The sequence below is a fragment of the Podarcis muralis genome, chromosome 12, assembly GCF_964188315.1.
Source record: "Podarcis muralis chromosome 12, rPodMur119.hap1.1, whole genome shotgun sequence".
Lineage (NCBI taxonomy): Eukaryota > Metazoa > Chordata > Lepidosauria > Squamata > Lacertidae > Podarcis > Podarcis muralis.
The window spans coordinates 11,985,969-12,009,778 of record NC_135666.1 but is presented as its reverse complement, the minus strand read 5'-3'; the positions used below and the strand labels follow the sequence as shown (position 1 = coordinate 12,009,778).

The 23,810-nt window shown below is 44.6% G+C and overlaps 1 protein-coding gene across 2 annotated transcripts in view; it reads left to right on the top strand.

Annotated features, from left to right (window-relative positions):
- XRCC2 (X-ray repair cross complementing 2) overlaps window positions 1-18,349 on the top strand; it is a 108,990-nt gene extending 90,641 nt beyond the window's left edge. Inside the window, exons 1-3 of one of the 2 annotated variants that reach the window (XM_028750795.2) lie at window positions 8,655-8,810; window positions 15,793-15,874; window positions 16,706-18,349. In XM_028750795.2, the coding sequence (XP_028606628.2) occupies window positions 8,772-8,810; window positions 15,793-15,874; window positions 16,706-17,415 (831 nt within the window). In that variant the 5' untranslated portion in view covers window positions 8,655-8,771 and the 3' untranslated portion in view covers window positions 17,416-18,349. Of the gene's footprint in view, window positions 1-8,654; window positions 8,811-15,792; window positions 15,875-16,705 lie in introns of those variants that run through there. The other variant, XM_077936745.1, reaches the window with a different exon arrangement.
- The last annotated feature ends 5,461 nt before the right edge of the window (window positions 18,350-23,810 follow it).

Genomic DNA, 23,810 nt, shown 5'->3' with positions numbered 1-23,810 from the left:
ATGAACTTTGGGAGCAAAAAGATGAAGGGGAGAAAAATTCACCAGACAATTGATAAAAAAATATTACAGGATGCACCATAAGGCAGTGGGAGGGACATTTACGCATCTGTATAGTGTTCAGAATTTAAAATATGTATTTACAGTGCAAACCTAATTGTGTGCACTCAAAAGTAAGCCCTGTTAAATTCAGTGAGGCTTACTCTCAGGTAGGTGGGGCTAGGCAGCCTTATTTAAGATATTGTTGCACACCACCCCAGCCTATTATTATTATTATTATTATTATTATTATTATTATTATTAGTTGCCTCAATCATTCTGACCAGCTTCCAGCATATATAAAAACATAATAAACATTAAACATTGAAAAGCTTCCCTACACAGGTTTGCCTTCAGGTGTCTTCTAAAGATTCCAGCTTACCCAAGGTTCATGTTTCCTTCTGGAAAATGAGGAGCAGTGGAGACTGTAGTGTTTTATGATACAGTATATGGTTTATTTACATATATATACAACCTGAGCCTATGATGGAGGGGATCATAGCATTGACACCGCAAGAGGGTCATACTTCTCCCATAGCCGCAGCAGCCTTGGATTAAAAAAAGACACCAGCCACGGTTCTGTCTCTTTCCAGCTTGCTGCGTTTTACAGACTACCCCCATTGAACATCCCCAACTGCAATCTGAAACTCCCCACTTTGCGTTCTCTCTGCTATCTCAGAGCTCAGGGAGGGTGTGCTGGTCCCGGGGGGAGGTTACCGTGGGGCGAGGTCCAGGACCCGAGTCGAGGGTCGGCAGACAGTCCTCCACAGGCGAAGCGGGGTCCACAGCGAGGAGCCGGGCAAGGACAGGAACACTGGAGGAACAGGACTGGATGCTGGCCGAAACAGCTCTACAATGACGACGTTGCTCCCGCAACCTGGGACCGGGCTGACTGGCCTTTATCTTCTCTGAGGCCAGGGGCGGTCCCGGCCCCCAGGAGACCCGCCTCTCCTGGCCTTAAGGCGAGCACTCCTCCTGGGAGAAACCAGTTCCCTTCGCCTCTCTGCCCTGAGCCTCTGCAGTTCAGGAGAGGCTGAAAGGTTACTGGGCCCAGGGGGAGGCTCACCTGTAGGCACTGAGTCCTCAACTACCTCTGGAGCCAGAATGGGTTCACCTGGTGCCTGCTCCTGAGGATCCGGCACAGGTGCAGGCGCCTCAGAATCAAGGCCCTGCCCCAGTTCAGCCGGCCCTGGAGGTGGGGATTCCTGTGCAGGCTGGGATTCCTCCGGTTCATCCTCTGAATCGGATTCCCAGGCCATCACAGAGGGGCTCCACCCATTTGCTGGCTGGCACAGAGTCTCTGCTTTGATGATGGCCCATCTCCCTGTGTTTGCTCTTTGTTAATGGCTCTCTCAGGCGATCGGCTGAACACGGGAATCTATTAAGAGTCTGACTTCCAGTTTAATTCTCCACATGCTGATTAAATTCTAACACCTACCAAATCCAGGAATTATGGGTGCCTGGCACCCACAAACTCATTTTAAAAAATTGTATTACTTACATCTTGCTTTTCAGTCAAACCTCCCAAAGCAGTTTACGAAGAAATATTAAAACAACTCACATTGATTAAAACTATATAATCAAACAGCCAAGAATGGGGGAATGGACTATTTGAAACTTGGGCTGTGTAAATACTATGCCTTTAAAGTTCCTTCCCGCAAAGAATTCTGGGCAGTACATACCCCTCACAGAGTTACAATTCCCCGCAACCCTTCACAAACTACAGTGCCCAGAAATCTTTGAGAGAAGGAATGTGTTTTTAAAGATATAGTGTGTACACAACCTAGATTTCACATCTGGACAACATGTTCCTTAGGTGGTGGCGATCGTGGGAGGGAGAAGCCATCTCACCTGGAACCTTTGCAAGTAGGTAATGGGCAGCTCTCTGTGCTGTCATTCCCATCTTTCTCTCTTTCCCTTCAAGGCAAAATGGTTCTCAGAAGCCCTACACTGGCAGTTGCAGGATGGAGAGGCCATCTTCCTCCTGTTAACAGGTCCTCCTAGAACATTGTATTAAGTGGCAAACACATTCCAGCATTAGGTCCAATCTTAATATATCCCAGAGGGTCTGGGGCAACCCAGTCAGATGGGCAGAGTACAAATAAAATAATATTAACGTTAATAAACATGTAAACATGGGTCAGTTCCTCCATGATGCAGAGGTAAAAATAAATAAATGAAAGGGTAGATCATATACCATGTATTCAGACCAGCCTTTGGTGGAGAAAAATAGGCATTCCTTGTCATAGGACTGCAGCAATAATGTAAAACAACTAAGCCACGCTTGACACAGTGAATGCAAATACACACAAGTCCACACAACAAGGTGATTCATACTAGGGCAGTGAGCATGTGAAAATAAATGCCCATTGATTCATGTGGGGGCATTTGTTCCCTTTCTCCCCAGCTCCTGCAGGTATCGCCAGCTGGCTTCCATTTTGGATTTGCCCCAATGAAGGCAAACAGATCAGAAGGTGGTGCAAGTTCAAGGGCTGCTACCCTCAGGGAGCTAGAGCAGTCTCATGCCATATAAATCGGGGTGGGCAGATGTGTCGAACCAAAGATAAATGTTCCAGAAGCTTTGCGAACGCCATCTTGGCAGTCAAGATAACCCCACAATTAATTGGTAGTTGTTGTAGCAATGAGCTCATACGTGCTTATATTCACTTGCTCTGAGATAAAGCTAATTGGCGTGCTTTGATGTTATCCTTGTGGGCTTGGGGTGCTGGGATCTGAGCCCAGAAAGGGGAGCTATCTGTAAGGTTTGGGTATTTGCCACCTGTGCCCTCATCTAGTCAGGTGGAATGACAGGTGCTGCTTTGTGTATAAAGAATGGATGCACGTTTGCTTGGGCACGGACAAGCCACCTCCTTGCTGCAGTGCCCATCCCTTGTCAGCAAAGACTAGGCAACCTGGCAGGCTTCTTTAATATGTCTTTAATAAAAAACTAGAACTGGCCATTCTGCTGTTTTTGGCATCCTTCTTTGGTATCGCTGCACCCAACCACTCCCACACGCCCTCCTTTGGGTCTACAGTTTGGAACAGCAGACTTCAGACATGTCAGATGAGCCTTGTTTAGTTTTTTACTAGAACCGCAGAGCCAGGTGCAAAAGACATATTGCTGAGAATTAAAGAATAGGGTGTCTCTGAGCACACTAGAAGCCTAGGAATTTGTTTGCAGTAGCAGAACTGAAGTGCTTTCACACAAAAGTCCATTCCTGGGCAGCAAACACATGACTTTCCTCAAAAAAAAACCTAGGCACTGTTGTAGCTTATTAAAGGTGCTGGGAATTGTAGTTCTGTGGAGGGTAAACTACATTCCCAGGCTTCTTTGTGGGGCATTCATGCACTCTCAAATACCTCATTTCACTGAAATGATTTCAGTAGCCTGAAAAGCCGTTTCTGCCATTAAAGAATTGTGAGTCATGCATTTATGGTATTTCAAGCTATGAAAGGCACACTTACCCAGAAGTGTTAAAGGAGCTCCCTTGTCGCTGCCTGTAGTGCAAAGCTTCGCTTTCATCAGGTTTCTCATCACAAACGACCCACATTTGCTGTGTGTGACTCATGGAAACAAGTGTCCCTCTTGGCCCGAGCTTGTGGGGAATGACATGTAATCTTAGTTAGAAAATGAGCAGGGGGAAAATTCACAGGCAGCTTCTTCTGCCCTCAGGCTGCTATTCAACTTTAAACATTCCCTTCTTAAAGCACAGCCCACATATGCCTTCCTTATGCAGCATAAACTGGCCTGCAGGGGTGCTGACTTGAGCTTACTAAACATACTACTCATTTCCTAGTAGACAACATGGCGAGTGGAGGAGGGGAGAGATGTGAACATCTATCAAGGATGCGGGGAGCATTATTACGGTTTAAGTTGTACAGAATGCAAACTGCCGGTGCTGTTACAACACAGGCAGCGCTGACAGTCAGGTTGTGAATCCACAGCAGTGACCAGAAGAGGAATGACCGCTGGGAGGAGCGCAGAGAGAAGAAACTCCATGGTGCATCTGCAGCACTACAGCCGTTCATCTGCCCCAGCTGCAACAAAACATGTCTCTCCTGTATCAGTCTCTATAGCCACAGCAGGTGCTGTCTCCTGAGACAGATGGATGTCAACATGCCGAGAGCTGTGGGGACCGCCCTAGACTTTGCACATAGGAGTGTGCCAATCTGAACTTTTCCAGAAATTACTGTAGATCATGGCATGAGTAAAAAGATTGGCATAACTTAATATGACAGGTGGCGCTAAAGGGAAGCGGGTGGTGCTGTGGTGTAAACCACTGAGCCTTGGGCTTGCCGATCAGAAGGTCGGCGGTTCGAATCCCTGTGGCGGGGTGAGCTCCCATTGCTCAGTCCCTGCTCCTGCCAACCCAGCAGTTCGAAAGCACATCAAAGTGCAAGTAGATAAATAGGTACCGCTCCGATGGGAAGGTAAACGGCGTTTCCATGCGCTGCTCTGGTTTCGCCAGAAGCGGCTTAGTCATGCTGGCCACATGACCTGGAAAAACTGTCTGTGGACAAACATCAGCTCCCTCGGCCAGTAAAGCGAGATGAGCGCCACAACCCCAGAGTCGTTGGTGACTGGAGTTAACTGTCAGGGGTCCTTCACCTTTACCTTTAATATGACAGGAGAGACCTTACATTATGAACTTCCTTGAACCCTGGTATCTGCCGTAAAACCAGGCCTGAGATCTGCTATCAGGGATTGTCTAGCATCTTCAAAAAGCATTCATTTCCTAGGGTGGTGAAGGCCAGGGCAAGCTGATAGTGCTTTATTTATTTAGTCAAAGCATTTGCTCCCGTTCTTCAGCCAAAAAGGTTCCCAGAGCAGCTTACATACAATCAAAACAAGACAGTCCCTACCCGCAGGCTCACAATCTAAAAAACAACAACATGACACACAAGGGGAAAAGGATAATAAAAATCAAAACTCAGGCACCAGTTTCTAAACAGTTATTCCCGTAATGACCAGCTGGCACAGTTCAGGGGCAGGAAGTGCCTGATGGAGCTGGGCCTCCAGCAAAGCTAATGAAATGTACCTTCTGCTTCTATCTCTCCCACTGAGAAGATAGGCAGCCTGATGGAATGGCTGGCCCCAGATGTCAGTTGAGGGAAGAGCAGGCCTAATGGAGAGACGTACTTTCCCACTGGTGAAGTCAAAATCTCTGCATCGATACATATAGCTGCAAACAGGCTCTGCATATTTTCGTTGGGATAACATGAATATAATATACCTGTGTTTGGGGGGATATGGAGGTTTAAGTAACGAATGGCTTAGAACTCATGACTGTTCTAATGTTGGATGATTTTCATCCTCTTGCATACGCCCCATGAGAAAGGCTGCTGTCGATAGTTAACAAAGTGCTCTTTTTCTTACATGGTTTAAAGAGCAAAAGACATTTAAAATGCCAGTTAATTATAACTGGCATCTGGGTGAGCAGCCATAGAAATAGGATATTGCTACTCTTCTCACCTTTTCCTATATCTGCAATAAGAGATCTTATGCAAACAAGCTGCTTCAATTTGCCATCTTTCTTTTACGCTTTATGGTTGATTAGTCTGAGCCATTTTGGCTGGTTTCCACTGTGCCATTCTTCATGCATTATGTTTTGACTGTGGCTTGTAGTTTTATCTTTCTAGCAATCCAATCTCGTCTCAGTTGCATCATAGTGCAGATGGACAGCATAACAAGGCCTTACATTGATTCAGACTCTTGTCCATCTAGTCTTTTCTGATGCTTGAAATCCTTTTACTGGAGGTGCACTCTGGGGCATGGGGGAAGTTTGAGCCTGGAACATTTCTGCATGCAATGCATGTACTCTACCTACTGCTTTATAACATACATCTCCTTTCTATCACATCTTAAAACAAAGTTGGTTCCAGAGGAGCTGCAGTACTGCACAGAATAGAGGGGAAATCCCAAATTATACAAACACTTCACGTTACATGGAGAGAACTTGCCTAAATTAGATTAAATATACACTTCTGCCCTTTCCTTTCCAAATTTTCCATTTAGTAATGATGGCTAGAAACTTCTTCTTTAAAGAATGGATATTTGTGATTTTACAGATTCAGCTGCATGCCAGGTTCTGTATTATTCACAGCTGGGAAAGAGCTCTAGCTCAGGGGTCAGCAACCTTTTTCAGCAAGGGGCCGGTCCACCGTCCCTCAGTCCATGAGGTGGGCCGGACTATATTTTTTTGGGGGGGGGATAAATGAACAAATTCTTATGCACCACAAATAACCCAGAGATGCATTTTAAATAAAAGGACACATTCTACTCATGTAAAAACACGCTGGTTCCCAAACCATCCGTGGGCTGGATTGAGAAGGCATTTGGGCTAGGACTTGTCTTGGACACCATGGACAGCCCCTGCCAGGCAGTTTAGAAAATACTGAGCTAGGCAGACCCAGTACAATAGTTTCCTGTGTTTCTAGATTTCTACCCCACCATCCCCATGCACCTTGCTCTCTCCTTCTTTAGAGAAGAGCTGTAGCTCAGTGGTAGAGCATTTGCCTTGCATGCGGAAAGTCCAAAGTTTATATCCCCTGCATCTCCAGGTACCAACCACCTAGCAGCGGATATGGATGATACAGATAATTCTAACTGCTAGTCAAATCTGTCTGCTTTGAGCGCCTCCCATCTGAGTATTAGCAGGGATCATCATTCCATATGGGTTACCTCTGTTAGTGTTAAGGGTCATCTAACCATGGTGGGGAATGGATATGTTGCTTAGCAACTAGGCAGAGTGGCATGATGTTCATGAAGGTAACATGCACTCTGACTGGCTGTCTAGTTCTGAAGGAACCTCCTTCTCTGTATGTTTGGTTGAATGGCTCCCTGATATGTACATGGCCTTAAGTAAGAATGACAAAAAAACTTTCTCCTCAAATTACAGTTTTCATTCAGTTTCAGCAGAGTGTTTTCAGGATTTTCTTTCCTCTCTGGATTCTGTCTGCTTTATTTATGATACTTTGTTAATTGAGGGGTGGGGCTGAAGATGCAGAACCTGAGGTAAAGCTATTCTCATCACTGTCCCAGGAATGGATACTCCTGCTCAAATTTTCTTCTATCAAAGGCATAGGAGCAGGCTCAGTAAAACAGGAAATCCTATTAATCATACCCAGGACTCCCTCTCAACAATAAAATCTTATATATGCCTAATGCCCCATGTTAAAAGTTGCAGCTGGAAATCTGATTGAACAGGTGCTGTTTATTTCAGGGGAAATTGCACAGTCACACACAGAGAGAAATTGGAAATATCTCCTTCCCTGCACAATAGTCCATGGAATGATTGCATTGGTTCTTGCAGTTCCTCTGCTAGACAAAGGTAATTGTATCTTTGTTCAATTACCTTAGTAATTTAATGTATGCTCTCTCTTGGGATATTAAGAGGATTAATTTGCTCTTATTTGCAAAGTGCTTAAGGATCCTGCCATGGAATGCACCATGAATGCAATTAAAAGGAAAGTGTGTCTTTATAAGCAGCAAGAGAAATACGAAATATGATTGATCCTCCCCCCCCCCCCCCCGCAAGTTCTGGTCAGGCTCTTGCCTTGCTGCTATTCAACATTTCAGGGGTTTTACTTGTTCACACTAAGGCTCACCTTGTAACAAGTTTTAATTCTAATCATTTGTATATAGTATGCCCACAACTTACATGGGGATTATGTTCTGGGGATCACGCCTAAAGCCAAGTCTCAACCCATTGGGTTCAATGGTGAGTGAGATTGCCATAAATCATTTTTCCGGTGGCAGCGGCTTCCCACCCCCCCTTTTTTTTGACACACCTGGCTTGCCAGAGCAGCGATGTCACGCTGGCCACGTGACCCGGAAGTGTCTGCGGACAGCACTGGCTCCCGGCCTATAGAGTGAGATGAGCGCACAACCCTAGAGTCTGGCAAGACTGGCCCGTACGGGCAGGGGTACCTTTACCTTTACTTTAAAACAGAATGCACAAAAATTAAATGCGCATAAATTGTGGGTTTACTGTATGCACCTAAAATGGAAATCTTACACTATTTACTCATTTATCGCATTATGTTCAACGGGTTTTACACCTCACGTAAGTTTGCTTAAAATGGTTTTTGGCCGAAATCCTAACGGCTAATCCGAAGTACAGTAAATCCTACTGAATCCAGTGGATTTTACTCCCGGGTAAATAAGTGGAGGCTAAGATTTGTTCGTATGAGCAAGCCCCACCGAACATAGAGTGATTTCCGAGCAAACACGCCAAGGATTTCACTGTCAGGCTACTGAATTCAGGTTACTCGTGAGTAAGCGCGCCCGGAACTGCTGGGCACGAGCAACCAGCGTGCCCGCCCTGCAGAGCAGGAGGTTGAGCACCAAGCAAGACCCCCGCTGGAAATGTAAAACATGAAATCGAAACCCTTCGGTCGCATTGCAAAAAGAAAGAAAGAAAGAAGCCTCCACTCAGGAGCGCTTCCATAGACGCAGCGGGAGATGCTCCAAACTGGAAAGCGTCGGAATAAGCTGTCAGTCAGAGACGCGCCCGAACTACGCATGCGCGAGGCAGAGCATCCGCGAAGGAGGCCTGGACGCCCCGTAATGAAGTTTCCTTCCTTTTCGCCCCACCCACCCCCACCTCCAGATCCGAGAAGAGCGCATGCGCGGCAGTTCAGGCGGCGCCTGCGCGCGGAAGTGTGAGGCCGTTGGCGCCTCCCTCCTTTTACGGTTATGAGCTGCCGTTGCTGCGGGTTTCCCTCCGCGAGCGATGACTGACGGGCTCGGGAAGGCGGAGTCGGGCGCCCAGGTGAGGCAGAGAATGACGCACGCGCACGCCCCCTCCCCCGGCCACTCTCTCGCCGTAAGGGGAGCCGGGGGAGGGTCTCTCCCATTGCCTCTAGCGGGTGGGGAAGACTGACACAACCCAGCATCCTGTTTCCAGCAGGGGTCAGCTACAGGCGGTGTCGGGAAGCCCTCAAGCTGGGCTTCTGCCTCTTCCCAGCCACACGCACACATACACACAGTGGTACACAGTCTCTGAAGGTGAAATATAGAAAAGAAAACAGAAAAAGGCAGCCAACGATATATTTTTAAAACCTTCAGGAACCTTCTCCACAGGATGGTTGATGGGGGGTTACCTTGTGGAGGTGTGCAGCTGGAATAGGCCTTGACACTTGGAAATTTTCTAACTCATCTTTCACCTCTCACACAGCGGCTTATATGAGCCCCTCACACGGGTTTTTGTTTCTTACTTGTTTTTCCACCTGCATTTCAATGACGCCTTCCTTTCTAAAACCGAAGGGTGGTATAAAAAGACTTTAAATAAACTGAGGATAAAGCAACAAACAAAAGTTCGTATATGTTCACCCAGCAGCTGCCTTTGGACTGCCATGTCTATGCTTCATAAACTGAGATGTGGGCCTGTTCAGTTAAGTGTTGTTTACCATTACAGTGGTACCTCGGGTTACATACGCTTCAGGTTACATACGCTTCAGGTTACAGACTCCGCTAACCCAGAAATAATACCTCGGGTTAAGAACTTTGCTTCAGGATGAGAACAGAAATTGTGCTCCGGCGGCGCGGTGGCAGCAGGAGGCCCCATTAGCTAAAGTAGTGCTTCAGGTTAAGAACAGTTTCAGGTTAAGAACGGACCTCCGGAATGAATTAAGTACTTAACCTGAGGTACCACTGTATGTCTGAAAAGGAAAGCTCTGTTTAACGGCTTCCAAACAACCCTGGATATAAAGCCCTAGTTTAGTGTTCTTGCTTGGACGTCATTAACGAGGATAATGGAAAGCCATAGTTAACTGAAGACCTGTTTCCCTGTCTGCAGCTTGCAGCAGGGAGGAGCAGAACACCTGCCTTGCGGGCCCTGGAGTTCATATCTTGGCTTATTAAGGTGATTGACAGCCATCCAAATACAGCCAGAATCTGCTACAGACTGTCTCCAACCAACCTCACAATCAGCAGCAAGCTGGCCCGGTGGACTTCTCTGGGAAGTGGCTCCAGAAAAGAAGGTCCTGGATATAGTATTGCCACATTTTTTCCTATCTTTGTGTCTTATGTCATAGCAGCATGACAAACAGATTTTGAGGCCAGGAAAAGCTCCACCCGCCTAATTAAGTAGTCAGGGGAAAGCATCGTAATGACAGGTGAATATGGAAAATGTGAATTATTTGCCCTGTCAATGCCGTAATGGGCAAATTTCTGCCAGTCATTTATCTTCTACAATCACTTCCAAGGGGTGGGGAGGAAGATGGCAGGGCCAGGTTTAGAAGATGCTACTGAGTCAGTGACAGCACTATGCAAACCTAACTTGACACACACCCTGGTTTCAGGATGGCAGTTGTGAGCTCTGGTCCCTGGTGGCTGTACCAAAACTTGGGGAGGAGCCATGACTCAGTGGTAGAACATTTGCTTTGTATGCAGATTTAATCCTTGGCATCTCCAGGCAGGACTGTCTGCAGTCCTGGATAGCTGCTGCCAATCATCGTAGTCTGATCTAGTGTGAGGCAGTTCCCTGTGTTTACAGATGATAAAGAGATTTGACTCCTCTTCTTTTTTACATACAGAACTCTACAATTTTATTGTTTGTAGATTTAATATATGTCTGAAGTGCATTTGCTCCATAAATGGAAGCTGTTACTAATTTATTTAGGGTATTCCATATCCTACTTGAAAGCCCCAAGAGGTTCTCAGAGTGGCAGACAAAAAGTTTGTACAGTACAACTGCATCCAAAAAGATTAGCACATATAATAAGAAATAACATGACGCCAGGTTTATTCAGACTTTTTTGCCCTCATTCTTGGACTTCCCACTAAGGAACTCTAAGGCGAGTGGTTTGAGCCGCTAGACTTCACTGTCCACGATGAAGCCAAGTACTCCTTTGGCCATTGGCAGTTCCCAGACAACAGTTCCCAGCAAGGACCTCTGACCTCGCTCAGTCCAAAGTGGAGCCAAGTCTTACTGATAGATGCCAGCTTCAGAATACAGTAAAACCAACCCCACTCTGAGCCTTGGGAACTGCTGTCTTCAGTACAGACTGGCTCCTGGGGGTACAGAAATTGGCAGTCTCCATTTTCCAAAAGTTTATATAACCATCAAATGATGATTAAGAAGAGTACTTCATTTCCATTACATCTGAGTTCCATTTTGACCATTTGTCCATGTCTCTAGTGTGCTGTAGAGGTTAGGCATGTTGGACTACAAAAGCCTTACTTTGGTCCAGTTGCTATCTTAGCCTAGCCTACCTCACAGGGCTGTTGTGAAAATATAATGATGGAGGGGAGAGAGAATGCTATGAAGTCCTTTCAGCAACAGTGGGAGTAAATAAAAGCTGGGGGTGTTCTTGCAGTGGAATTTGTTAGGTTCGTAAAAATTTCAAGCTCTCTTTGGAATGGATAAAAAATACAGTATTTAATAGTCCTTTGTAGGGATTAATATTTAATATCCTAACAGTTTGGCTTAAGACGGTTAGCACAGAGGCTGGCTTTTGTTGGGTTTTTCTTTCTGTAAAACTGTTAGCTGACTCCCCTGGGATGTTGCCCATCGTACACAGCATGATGCTAAATGGCTGCAGTTGTTTTGCTTTAAAACCTAGAAAGTAAACATACATCAGAAGCACAGGTGCATTAGTACTTAAATTATCGTAATAATTTGCATATGCTGTTCTCCAGATAAGCACCTGCTGTTATATGAGAAAAATATGTGAACCTTTATTATAATATAATCGTATTTAGCCTGTAACAAACAGTGAGTAGGATACTTCTTGAGAGTGGCTAGCAAAGGGGAAGGAGGTAGAACAGCAGCCATGGAGTTGCATAGCAAGCTGCCTTGCACTAGATCAGACAAGCTAAGTATTATCTACTCTGACTGGTGGTGGCTCCCCAGGGCCTCTTCACATTACCTGCTTCCAGATCCTTTTCATTGGAGATTCCAGGGACTGAACCAGGGACCTTCTACATGCCAAGTGTCTGTGCTGTCACTAACTAAAGCCCCTCCTTCAGATAGTCTGTGCAGAATGTATTGGCTGTGAACTCAGATGTAATGGTTTCCATATAGGTATGTAGTTTACAGGTCTCCTGGATCCATTACTGTCGCTTGTGACCTTGGTGGCACAGAGGGCCTTCTATCAGCTTCAGCTGGTGGCCTAGCTACACCCCTATCTGGTCAGGGATAGCCTAACCTTTGTGGCCCATGCGTGGCCCATGCTCTGGTAACCTCTAGGTTGGATTACTGCAATACATTATACATGGGGCTGCCTCTGTAGACCTTTCAGAAACTTCAGTTGGTGCAAAATTTGATGGCCAGGTTGCCCACCAGAACAAGATGGTTTGAGCATATAACCCCAGTCCTGGGCCAGCTGCACTGGCTGCCAATTACGGTAGTTTTCAGGCTCAATTCAAAGTGCTTAGGACCTGAGGACCTTAAGGACTGCCTGTCCCCATACGAACCAAGTCAGACCCGGTGCTTGTCATCCAAAGCCCTTCTCTCTGCCCTCCCCCTGAAAGCTTCAAAGGGTGACAACACGAGAATGGGCCTTTTCTATGGTGACTTCCCATCTGTGGACTGCTCTCCCCAGAGAGGCTTGCATGGTGCCATCATTAGATTCCTTTAGGCGCCAGGCAAAAACATTCCTCTTTACCCAGGCCTTTGGCCATTAAATAATCTATAGCTTCTTAAATATTTTGGAGGGGACTGTTATCATGATTATTTTATTATTATGCTCTGTATTATGTTTTTCATGTTGTGCAATACACTGTCCTGGGATCTTTGGATAAATAAAATAAATAATAATGAATAATAATGAAGTGACTGTAACCTTTGTCCCTTAAATCTCTTAGACACTGTGAGGACCCCCTCACACATACTGTACATCTCCAAATATATAGAATACAGATAAAAAGAAGAATGAGTTGCTCTAGTCTCTTACACAGACCATACGAGTGTGCTGTTTTTTAAAAAAATAAATTAATTCCTGTTAAAATCATAATTGTAATTAAAAGTACTAACACATCATAAAACCAGCAAAGTATCGGTCACAATTTCGGGGAAATTAATCCAGCCCCACCTCAAAGGCGTTTTGATATATTACAAAAATGAAGTCTTGAATTAAAAAAAACAACTAATACACTAAATAAAATGTCATTCTCTACCTTTGTGCTGGCTAAGACACAAACAGATACAGCTTAGGTTGAATGCATTTATCAGGAGGTTTGTCATATTCAAACACTGGCCCCTACACATCATCCTCCAAAATCAAAGTGTCGTTTTTGCAGTTCTTGTGTAACGTTCCGGTATGTGATGTTTCCACTTCCACACTTGTCTTTGTGTCTCATATGAAGTATATTTGCTTGTGCATTTTAACTTTGGTTAAGTATTCTATATTCGTTTTGTTAATCCTAGATTCTCTCTGTGTGTGGGAGATACACTGGAATATGTCATAATTATTTGCAATATTACTGCTTTAAAGGTCTTCAATACCCACCTTCTTGTGCAGAAGATGGCATGAGGAGCAGAACTTATATAATAAAATTGCAGATTGACTATCAAAATTAATGCAAATTAAAGAGTGAAATCACCTTGGATGCAAGACAATTAGGGCAGAATATTCCCCTGTATATAGTGCCTAGTCATGGTGACTATGTTTTGTGTGTGTCTTTTTCCTCGTACCCCAGGACATTTGTGGTATTGATACAAAACACACCATTAAATTGAGAGACTTGTCCATCTAACACAAAAATCCATATTGCATTAGGCTCCCTGGCTGTGCTGTCCATGAATTTCTTGGTAAATGTCATGAAGCTTGCAGACCAAAATAAATGGCCTGTTTGTATCTAGAAAGCTTCAGCAGAAGACAAATGGGCAAATAAAGAAGAAAGATAGTTTGACCTTTTCTTGACTGCCTCCATGCATGTGTTTCAATCCAGCCTGCATTTGGAACCAAAGCTGCTTTAGTTGCCCCAGTTGGATTATCATTTCCCTTGACCGAAAAGGACTGGACAGTACAATTCTCTTAGTCTTTCTATATCACTCAAATTTAGGCACAGCCAACAACCAGATAAGGTGAGACCACAATCTTTTTTGTCGGGGAGTAGTAATGGAGGAAGATGTTTTATGGAAGTCGTCAGGTTAACAGTTCCTCTACCTTGCTGTTAAGTTTATCTGTCTGAAATTACAGAGAGATCTTCTGGAGGTATTGGCACACTGAGGACCCTCAAATATATTTTTCCCCCAGGTGGTCCAGATCGAAGAGGACAAACAAGCAGCAACTCACTCTAGGCAGGATGGAATGGGATTGTTTTAGGGATCCTGGGTGCTTAGGAAAGAAAGTTGTCCAGTATTTATCTGCATCTTCATCCTTGATGAATCCTGTTCAGTGCTTAGGAGCATTGCCTGATACTCTTTTTAGAAAATGTGTTGGTGGCAGTGGATTGAACCATTGTTTTGCCAGCTTTGTTTAATGTGTAGACTAACATTTGCTGGGCTGGGGGAATCTAGCAATCACCATCACCATGCATGCCTTTGTTACACTGAAGGTCCAATGTGTAATAATGCCTTTCATGCAGGACATTTGCTGTCAAAATTCCTGGAAGCTAACAGCTGGTGCAGAATGTGGCAACCACTTTCTTGATAGGAGTTGGGGGGGGGGGAGCCACATACATGCTGCATACTGAACAAAATGCATTCCCTGAAAATCATTTGTTAAACAAGCATTCGTATAATGAGTCCACATTTCCATGGATTCCTGTGGGAGTATTTCTAATATGTAATTTGTACTATCTCTCCTCCTCCCTGATTTCTCCAAGCTCTCCCTGCTCCCTACATGCATGGTTTCTGCCCAAAAATGACTACCGCTAACCAGCAAACCACAAACAAGGAAGTGGGCAAACTTGGATATCTGAATCTGTAGCATGTATAGCAAGGTTTGGACACCATTCTTTTGATTTGGATAACTGATTTTTTGCATAATGAGCAGGCAGATAGCAGGCCCTGTGTGTACATGCTGGTCTGTGCTCTGTTGAATTTCAGATTCAATTCAAGGTGCTGGCTTTGAACTATGTAGCCTGGCTGGGCCCAATCTGCATTTGACAGCCCCACTCCCTATATGAGGCTTTCCATCTTCCATAATCAAGAGGATCCTGGCAATAGCCATCTTTAATCAGGAAGCTAAGATCAGTGGGGAGATGCAGCAGGGCTTTCTTAGTGACCTCAACACTATGGCACTCACTGTTGCAACTCAAGAGTCCTACCTCAGCACTAGCCTGCAAACTTTTAAAAATCACCGTGGTCATATTTAGGAGGAATTTGCAATTCTGTATTTATTTTATGTCTGGTTTAATATATCTCTTACTCTAACACTTATAACTGATCCATTATATGCTAATACAATATAATAGAATGTTGCTTTTGGAGCATTAAGACTTTATTGCTGGATTTCAGATTGTAACAGAGTTTCTTTTATAAGCTGCTTTAAATAATTTTGGTGAAAATACATAGAAATCAACCAAAATAGCAAGTTTTATTGAACTGACTTCACTGAGGATACAGTGTATTCTGTTTATGCATGCTTTTTCTGCCCACAGGTTTTTATTTGGATTCTATAGGTGGTGCCATGTCTAGAAATTTAAAAGTAATTGAGATATACTTTTAATTGCACATGCAGCAGTGCAGTTAAAACCAGCTGCTGGGAAGCCATTGAACTCACACTAAGTTTTGTGCACAATCAATACATTTAGCTTGTTGACTCATTAATTTCAGTAAAGTTGACTTTCTCTTTGTTTCAAAGCTGCTTGCACGACTTGAGGGCAGAAGTTCTCTGAAGACGCTGGAACCTTGTCTGTTTGCTGATGAAGGATATCCTATTCATGGTAAATAAATACACATCCTTTAAAATATTCACAGTAATAATTGTCTGGCATAAAGGTAAAGGTAAAGGTACCCCTGCCCGTACGGGCCAGTCTTGACAGACTCTAGGGTTGTGCGCCCATCTCACTCAAGAGGTCGGGGGCCAGCGCTGTCCGGAGACACTTCCGGGTCACGTGGCCAGCGTGACATCGCTGCTCTGGCGAGCCAGAGCCGCACACGGAAACGCCGTTTACCTTCCCGCTAGTAAGCGGTCCCTATTTATCTACTTGCACCCAGGAGTGCTTTTGAACTGCTAGGTTGGCAGGCGCTGGGACCGAACAACGGGAGCGCACCCCGCCGCGGGGATTCGAACCGCCAACCTTTCGATCGGCAAGCCCTAGGCGCTGAGGCTTTTACCCACAGCGCCACCCGCGTCCAATTGTCTGGCATATTGGAAGATAAATGGTAAACAAACAAACAAATTAAAATTTATGCTCCCCATTTTCTTTTTATCTTAGCTTTGGAAGGGAAAGGTTTTTTTTCTCTTGCTGCCTGAGAACAAATTGGTTGGCATGAGTGTGTGTTACACACGTCAAGAAAAGAAAATATATTCACTTGTTTCTCAGAAGTGTAGCTGTATTGGTTTGTTGTATTAAAATAAAATAATCAAATCCAGTGGGCCTTGCTTCTAAATAGACCTGCATAGGATTGGGAATTTGATTGTTCTGAAAAGTTGCACATGATTTCAGGTAGAGGTGTGTGTGTGTTACAGCTGAAAGCTGAGCCGTTTGAAAGGTGTCTTGAATAGCAAATGCCTTCCTAGCTTAAACATTTGCTTCTTCATTATTAAACAGGAGATATTGTTGAATTCCATGGTCCAGAAGGAACAGGAAAAACAGAAATGCTCTATCATCTTATTGCCCGCTGCATTCTTCCAAAATCTGGTGGTGGCTTGGATGTTGGTGTGCTTTTTATTGATACAGACTTCCATTTTGACCTGTTGCGTTTAGTGACTATTCTGGAGCACAGATTGCCCCAAGGCACAGAAGAGATGATAAAGCAGTGTCTGGGGAGGTTTTTCCTTGTTAATTGCAGCAGCAGCCCTCAGCTGCTTCTTACTCTTTTCTCTTTGGAAAACATGTTTTGCTCTCACCCTTCCCTGTGCCTCTTGATTATTGACAGTATATCAGCCTTTTATTGGATTGACAGAGTCAATGGAGGGGAGAACCTTAGCCAGCAGGAAGCAAACCTAAAGAGATGTGCGCAGTTCCTGGGGAAGCTTGTAAGAGAGCACCACTTAGTTTTGTTTGCAACAACTCAAACAATCATGCAGAAATCACTGAACACATCTGAAAGTTCAGGAAAACACCACAGTGAAGCAGATATGGACTACCGGCCTTACCTCTGTCAGTCGTGGCAACGGCTGATAACTCATCGAATATTTTTCTCCAAACAGTGCCATTCAGGCAGCACAAAAGGATTTTCAATTACCGCTTGTCATGTAAGAAATAACAGTGTTGTAAAACGCCCATTTAGCATTACAGAATGTGGGATCCAGTTTTGACAGTGGACTGTTTTTTAAAAAGTAGACTACAATTTGACACTACAGTCAAGTTAGTCTTTAAAAAACTTGTGCCAATTTTTTATTAAAAAAGGTTTAATTTTTTATGCCAATATTTTCTAAAATGTAAATAATAAAGGTTCAGGATTGTCAGACTTTGTGTCATGCAGTATTGAAGCCTTTAAAAAGAGACCTGCCATTCCAAAAAAGATCATTTATCCATAGTATGTTATTAGCTGCTTTTGGTGCTCATCCCGTAGAAATGGAAGCTGTTTTGAAGCTGAGCACTGCACGGTTGAGCTTGATTCTTTGTTATGTAAGTGCATTAGCTGACACTCGGCACTGCACACATTTGAACTTAATAGGAAGAACATAAGACAAGCTTGTTGGATCAGGCCAGTGGCCATCTAGTCCAGCATTCTGTTCTCACAGCAGCCAACCAGATGCCCATGGCAAGCTCAACAGAAGCACAACAGCACTCTGGCCACCTGTGATTCTCAGCAACTGGCGTTTAGAGGCATACTGCTGCCAACGGGGGAGGTAAAACAGCTATCAGCGGATACACACTAAGGTCCCACCCCACTCACCTACTGCTTTTATCCATATTTACCCTTTCAGATGGGATAGTATTGGGGTTAAATTGGGTTGCTTACTTTTGGCCTGTAACTTGAGTTGCAGTTCTAAAGACTACTGAAAAACTATGCATGCAATGGTAGAACAAATAAAGTCACTGTCCTGCATAAGATCCAAGGAGAACATTTGTGTTTGGAATGCAGCATGCAACTCATCAAAATTCTGGCAGACCAGTTTCATCTAATGAGAAATGACCCGCAGCTCTGGCAAGAAGAAAACCATATTGAATCAGTAAAGCAAATGCTAATTGTATTGGCTTTGGAAAGCTTCAAATCCTTTGCGAAATAAACTGTCTTCTGCATTATTTACAAATCCAGTACATACAACGGCTCCAAAAAGAGGAAGGTTCTCAACAAACATGGGCAGTAGTTCAGATGACCTTCCATTAATTGATGGTGGAAATGTATATTTTTGACTGCTCAGTGTGTATCGTGTACGTTAATATACTGCAACCCTTGATAGGTCGGTTCTGTAATCTACACATTATGGATGGAGTGGTTGAGGTCCCCTCTTGATAACTCTGGCTGAACAGGAAGGTGCTGTGGAGTGATTTTGAACAGGAATTCATAGATTTCCCTATGAAATTTCTATTATGGACTAAAAAGAAAAGCCATCCACTAGATTTTCTTTTAATAATGATTCTTGATTCCATACTCAGGGATAAAGTTAAGGAGCTATTAAACCCTGGATTTTCTCAATTAACTACTTAAATTAATGATCATAAAGTATTACTACCTTGGTACTAACAAAAAAAATTCCTTCCAGTAGCACCTTAAAGACCAACTAAGTTAGTTCTTGGTATGAGCTTTCGTGTGCATGCACACTTCTTCAGATACACTGAAGTCAGTGTATCTGAAGTGTACAGTGGTCAGTGTATCTGAAGAAGTGTGCATGCACACGAAAGCTCATACCAAGAACTAACTTAGTTGGTCTTTAAGGTGCTACTGGAAGGAATTTTTTTTGTTTTGACTATGGCAGACCAACACGGCTACCCATCTGTACCTTGGTACTGTTGTAAGATGATTTATGAAGAGACTGTCAGAAGCTTGAATGAAAGGCACTCTTTCATTTATTTTAAGATTAGATCTTACTTGACTCATGAGTTGAAAGTTCGTTATATGGAGTGTTCTCCTAGATCAGACCAAAGACCTATCCTGTCCAGCACCCTGTTCCTCAGATGCCTGCAGGAAGTCCACAAACAGGAAGTGGTCAAGGTGCTTAGATGAGTCCAGCCACCCGTGTGTATGCTTGACCCTTTTGGCAAAAATACTGGAAGATAAAGAAGATTGAGTTTTCTTCCCTAGAACATCAAAATTAATCCCCAGCTTTGCTAAATCAAAGACCGCCATGTTTTTCCTTGTTTCTGCTGTCTGTTTACCCCAGAAACCTGTGTGTTTCATTTAAGGGCCAGGACAGGTCAGGGCTATAAGCCAGTCTCCAGTTTCTTAGAGATGGGGAGCCCCTTGCCTGCTAAAGAGTTCTGGAAAATTAAAATGTCTGTCAGATTTTTACGAATCTCTGGTCCCTTTAAATTTCCCTTTTGCTAGTGGTCCAGAGAGCCATGCTGAAAGACCGTATCATCCTGTTTTACTAGTTTGTTTTTTTGGACCAAGCACCTTCCATCATTGGTTTTGGCCTTGGGAAAGTATTTGCATACATGGCTCCCGAGCCCTAGCAAAAAAAAAATGTTATCTTTTTATTGTCTACCCTATAAATTATTTTCACTGTGTGTTTGGGAATTGTAAACATGATTTATTTTTTAAATGAAGAAGAAGAAACCAGAAATTTGGTTATATTCATTAAAATGGCAATTAGCAAGCCTGTTATACTGGAGCTCTTGGACTGAAAGAGGCATTACCATGGCAGGGATTCTTCATAGTATGCCAGCTGAACAGGTTTGTGGCTTAGGCTGCTCTGTCTGTGTCAGCCCCCAAAAATATTTTCACAGCCTATATTTAAGGGTATCTTTGTGTCTCTTTCTCTTCCTCTTCCACTGAGGGGAGTTTGCTTAAATATTTTATAGCTGAGACTTCTGCTGCTAAAAGAACGAGTTAAACTCCACTGCATTTTTTACCTGGAGGGGGTGCGGATACTAGTGCATATTTGGTGCAAACTAGAGGAGCGTTACTCTTTTCCCAGGTGGAAACACCATGCCAATTCATCTCTGAGTTAAGTGGTGACTGAACTGCAACTATTTTAGGTCTCAAATGAGCCGGCATTGCTCATCTGGAAGCTCTAATGCACCTCTCCAGTGGATGCCATTCACATGTCGTTATTTAATTAATTAACAGCTCCGCCAAGGGAGCCAATAATGAGTCCATTAAAGCTTTTCCTTTTTTTCCCCCTCTCTCCTTTCCTCCCTCCACTTTCCCCTAAAAGGTAACTAACTAACTTGTATGGTAGGAACATATGTTGCACTCTGTTTCCTCCTTTGAGAGTGCTTAAAAGTGCGATCTGTTTATATTTTGAACAATTTCATTTTATTTTAAATCCACCTAACTCAAGCTGCCTCTGCTCCCATTTGGAATGCGTTCTGCAGAAAGCTGGTGTGAGTCCTTGCTCTCTAGAAATAGCAAAGGAGCCTTCGCATGGTTCAAATGCCAAGCCCCTTGAAAGAGCCTGGCAGTCTCAACACAGTTCCATCATGCCATATGCAAGACTGGTGCCTATTACTACACCGAGGGGGAAAGAAGAGAGCTCCTTGCAGTAAGTAAAATACTCGTGTGCAAATACCAGTATCTTGCCAACAGCTCGAGGGGATTAGTTGGCCCAGACCACCAACACAAATGAGAGCTCAGATATATGGTGGGGAGAATCGAGGGACCTCAGTCTGACAGAAATGGTCTGAAAGAAGCACCTTTTGCTCACATAATGGCAGCACTGCGTTGATCACAATCAAGTCCCCAAGACCTTGTGGCATGCAGTCCTTCAGTATCTTAGGGTGGCTCACCATGTACTAGACTGCTTTTGCGGTTTCAGACAGGCAACAACAAAGGTCCACCAGGCAAGGCTAGTGGGCTTCATTACACTTGGCAAGCCACAAGTTGAATCCCTGCTGTGATTCATCCCTGTCCTTTGTTGCCCCATATAAACTTTCTCTTTCTGTTAAGATACAGTATTTTCCTTTGTGCAACAGATCTATGTGTGACTCTCAGACTCCGTTCCTCACTCTGCCTTTGCCTGCTATTGCTTTCCTTTCTGGCTGTGCAAATTTTCCTGGTTCCTTGGCTCCACCACTCTTGTTACCTGCTTTCATGCATGCAGGCCTTTTGAATCTGAGCTCCACCTGCTCCCATGCTTTATTGCATTGGTTTCGTATTGTAAACATCTTCAGATATCTGAAGGGTTGTTGATTGATGGAGCAAGCTTGTTTTCTGGGCCTTAAGGGGTAGGACCCAAACCATGGAGTCAAATTGCAAGTCAGGAGATTCCAACTAAACATTAGGAGGAACTTTCTGGTGGCAAGATCTGTTTGAAAGTGGAATATATGACGGTTTGCTTGTTTGCTTGCTTGTTTTGTATACTGCCCTTCATCCGAAGATCACAGGGTGGTTTACAGCATAAAAATACAAAATGAGAGCACCTCAGAAGATGGAGGTTTTATACAGAGGTCTGATTGCTATCTGTCAGCGATTTTTTAGTTGTGACTAAGTTCTGCATGCTTTTGAATTCTGGTGCTGGAGGAGACTCTTGAGAGTCCCATGGACTGCAAGAAGATCAAACCTATCCATTCTTAAGGAAATCAGCCCAGAGTGCTCACTGGAGGGACAGATCCTGAGGCTCCAATACTTTGGCCACCTCATGAGAAGAGAAGACTCCCTGGAAAAGACCCTGATGTTGGGAAAGATGGAGGGCACAAGGAGAAGGGGAAGACAGAGGACGAGATGGTTGGACAGTGCTCTTGAAGCTACCGGCATGAGTTTGACCAAACTGCGGGAGGCAGTGGAAGACAGGAGTGCCTGGTGTGCTCTGGTCCATGGGGTCACGAAGAGTCAGACACGACTAAACGACTAAACAACAACAAAGTTCTGCATTGCAGGGGGTTGGACTAGATGACCCTCATGATCCCTTCCAACCCTACAGTTCTGTGGTTCTATGAACTGCCTCCCTAACTTACAATGGAGGGTGTTCTATAAACATTGTCATAAAATAATAATAAAAAGGTAAACTGGGACATTTGCCGTGTAACTGCCATGCCACACCACCACCCCTCCCCACCCACCCCCGCCCTGCCAAATGAGCCTGGCAAAGAGAGAGCTAATCGCAGTGCCATCTGTGGCGGTTCCACAAACAACCGGGACCACAGTCAGTATTTGCACACCACTAAGCGAAATTTCCTTTGCGGCCTGGTCTGCGTTCAGACTTCTGCCCCCAGAGACCAGCGAGGAGGCCCTCTTGGTTTCCGACGGTTACTTCTAGGGATGAGAATCCAACTTGTTTATTAACTTGTCAAGTTAAAAATGTGCAGTTTGGTGCTTTCTTTCCTGGCTTGTTTTTCCCACTTAGGGTCCAAGCTGGGGCTGTGTAGCGACTTTGTGTTCCACGCTGCCCCCTCCCCACTCTTCCCCCCTTCACCTCCCCTCCCAGCATGGACCAAAAAAAAAAGTACTGTGCTGTTTTTCTAAACGTCTCTCAGGCATTGCCAGGGCACTGGCAGCAAAGCAGGCTGGCAAGAGACAGGCTCTGTCTCTGTTCTGCATCACGGAAGTCGAAGCATATCCCAAAGGCCTCAGGCCAGCGCCTCCCTTCGAGGGGAAGGCGACCAATCAGCTCCCCGATGATATCATTACATGGCAAAGGCGCTTCCCTCTTCTAGCACTTACTACGATGCCAACTCCAACCCTCAGTGTGTTTCGCCTCAGCCTGGTCCATGCACTGTAATAATTAAGTCAACTGGAAAAAATATTGAAGAAAAGAACTGAGGGAAAACAGCATGTAGAGGCAGCTGGAGGCAGCAAAGAAGGCCCACAGAGAGCTATAAAGGGCCATTGTGTAGAAGCTACTCCTGACTTCAGGATGTTTAGTTCCTTGCAGGAGCTGGAGAAGATGGGTAATAAGCTGCCCTTTATTTCCAGAGGTGTCCTTCGCAGCCCCAGCTGCGTCAAGATCAGCCTTGGAGATATGTGGGAACAGTGCTAGCACTCTATCTCTTCCTCTCTTGGCGCTTCCCACTCGATTGAATGGCCTTGGTCCAGGAAAACAAAATAGCCTCTGTGCAGAAAACAGCCATTGAGCTAGGAAAGAGATGAAGTGGCAATGAAAACAGCTTGGGAGGAAATGATGACTCCCTGTGTGAAAATGCCTTTTGCCAAAACCACGAGCACCATTGAGAAGAAAAGCCCTCTTGGGTTCGCTGATAAGGAGCGATGGAGCAAGCAAAGCGGGCTATCGCGTTCTTTTGCCAGTTCACACACTGCCCGCCATGCACAGCAATGGGACCTGTTGTCAGCAAAGCAGCCTGCGGACTGGGGTGTGGGCGGCAGTGGGTTGTTTCGCAAATGGAAAAGGAAGTGCTTTCCATGCCCTGATTCCAGGTGTGTGAGGGTCGGGTGAAGTTGCTGGTTGTGCATGTTCAGTGGGACCATAGCTCAGGGCTAGAGCCCTTGCTATGCATGCAGAAGACCCCAAAGTTAATACTTAAACTTTAAAAGGTTTGTCCAGGGGGAGAATGCCATTGGCCGAGATCCTGAAGAGCCACTATCAGGTCATAAGTAGAACTAGATGGACGATGAAAAGACATGGAAAATTTGGTTGATACTGAAAAT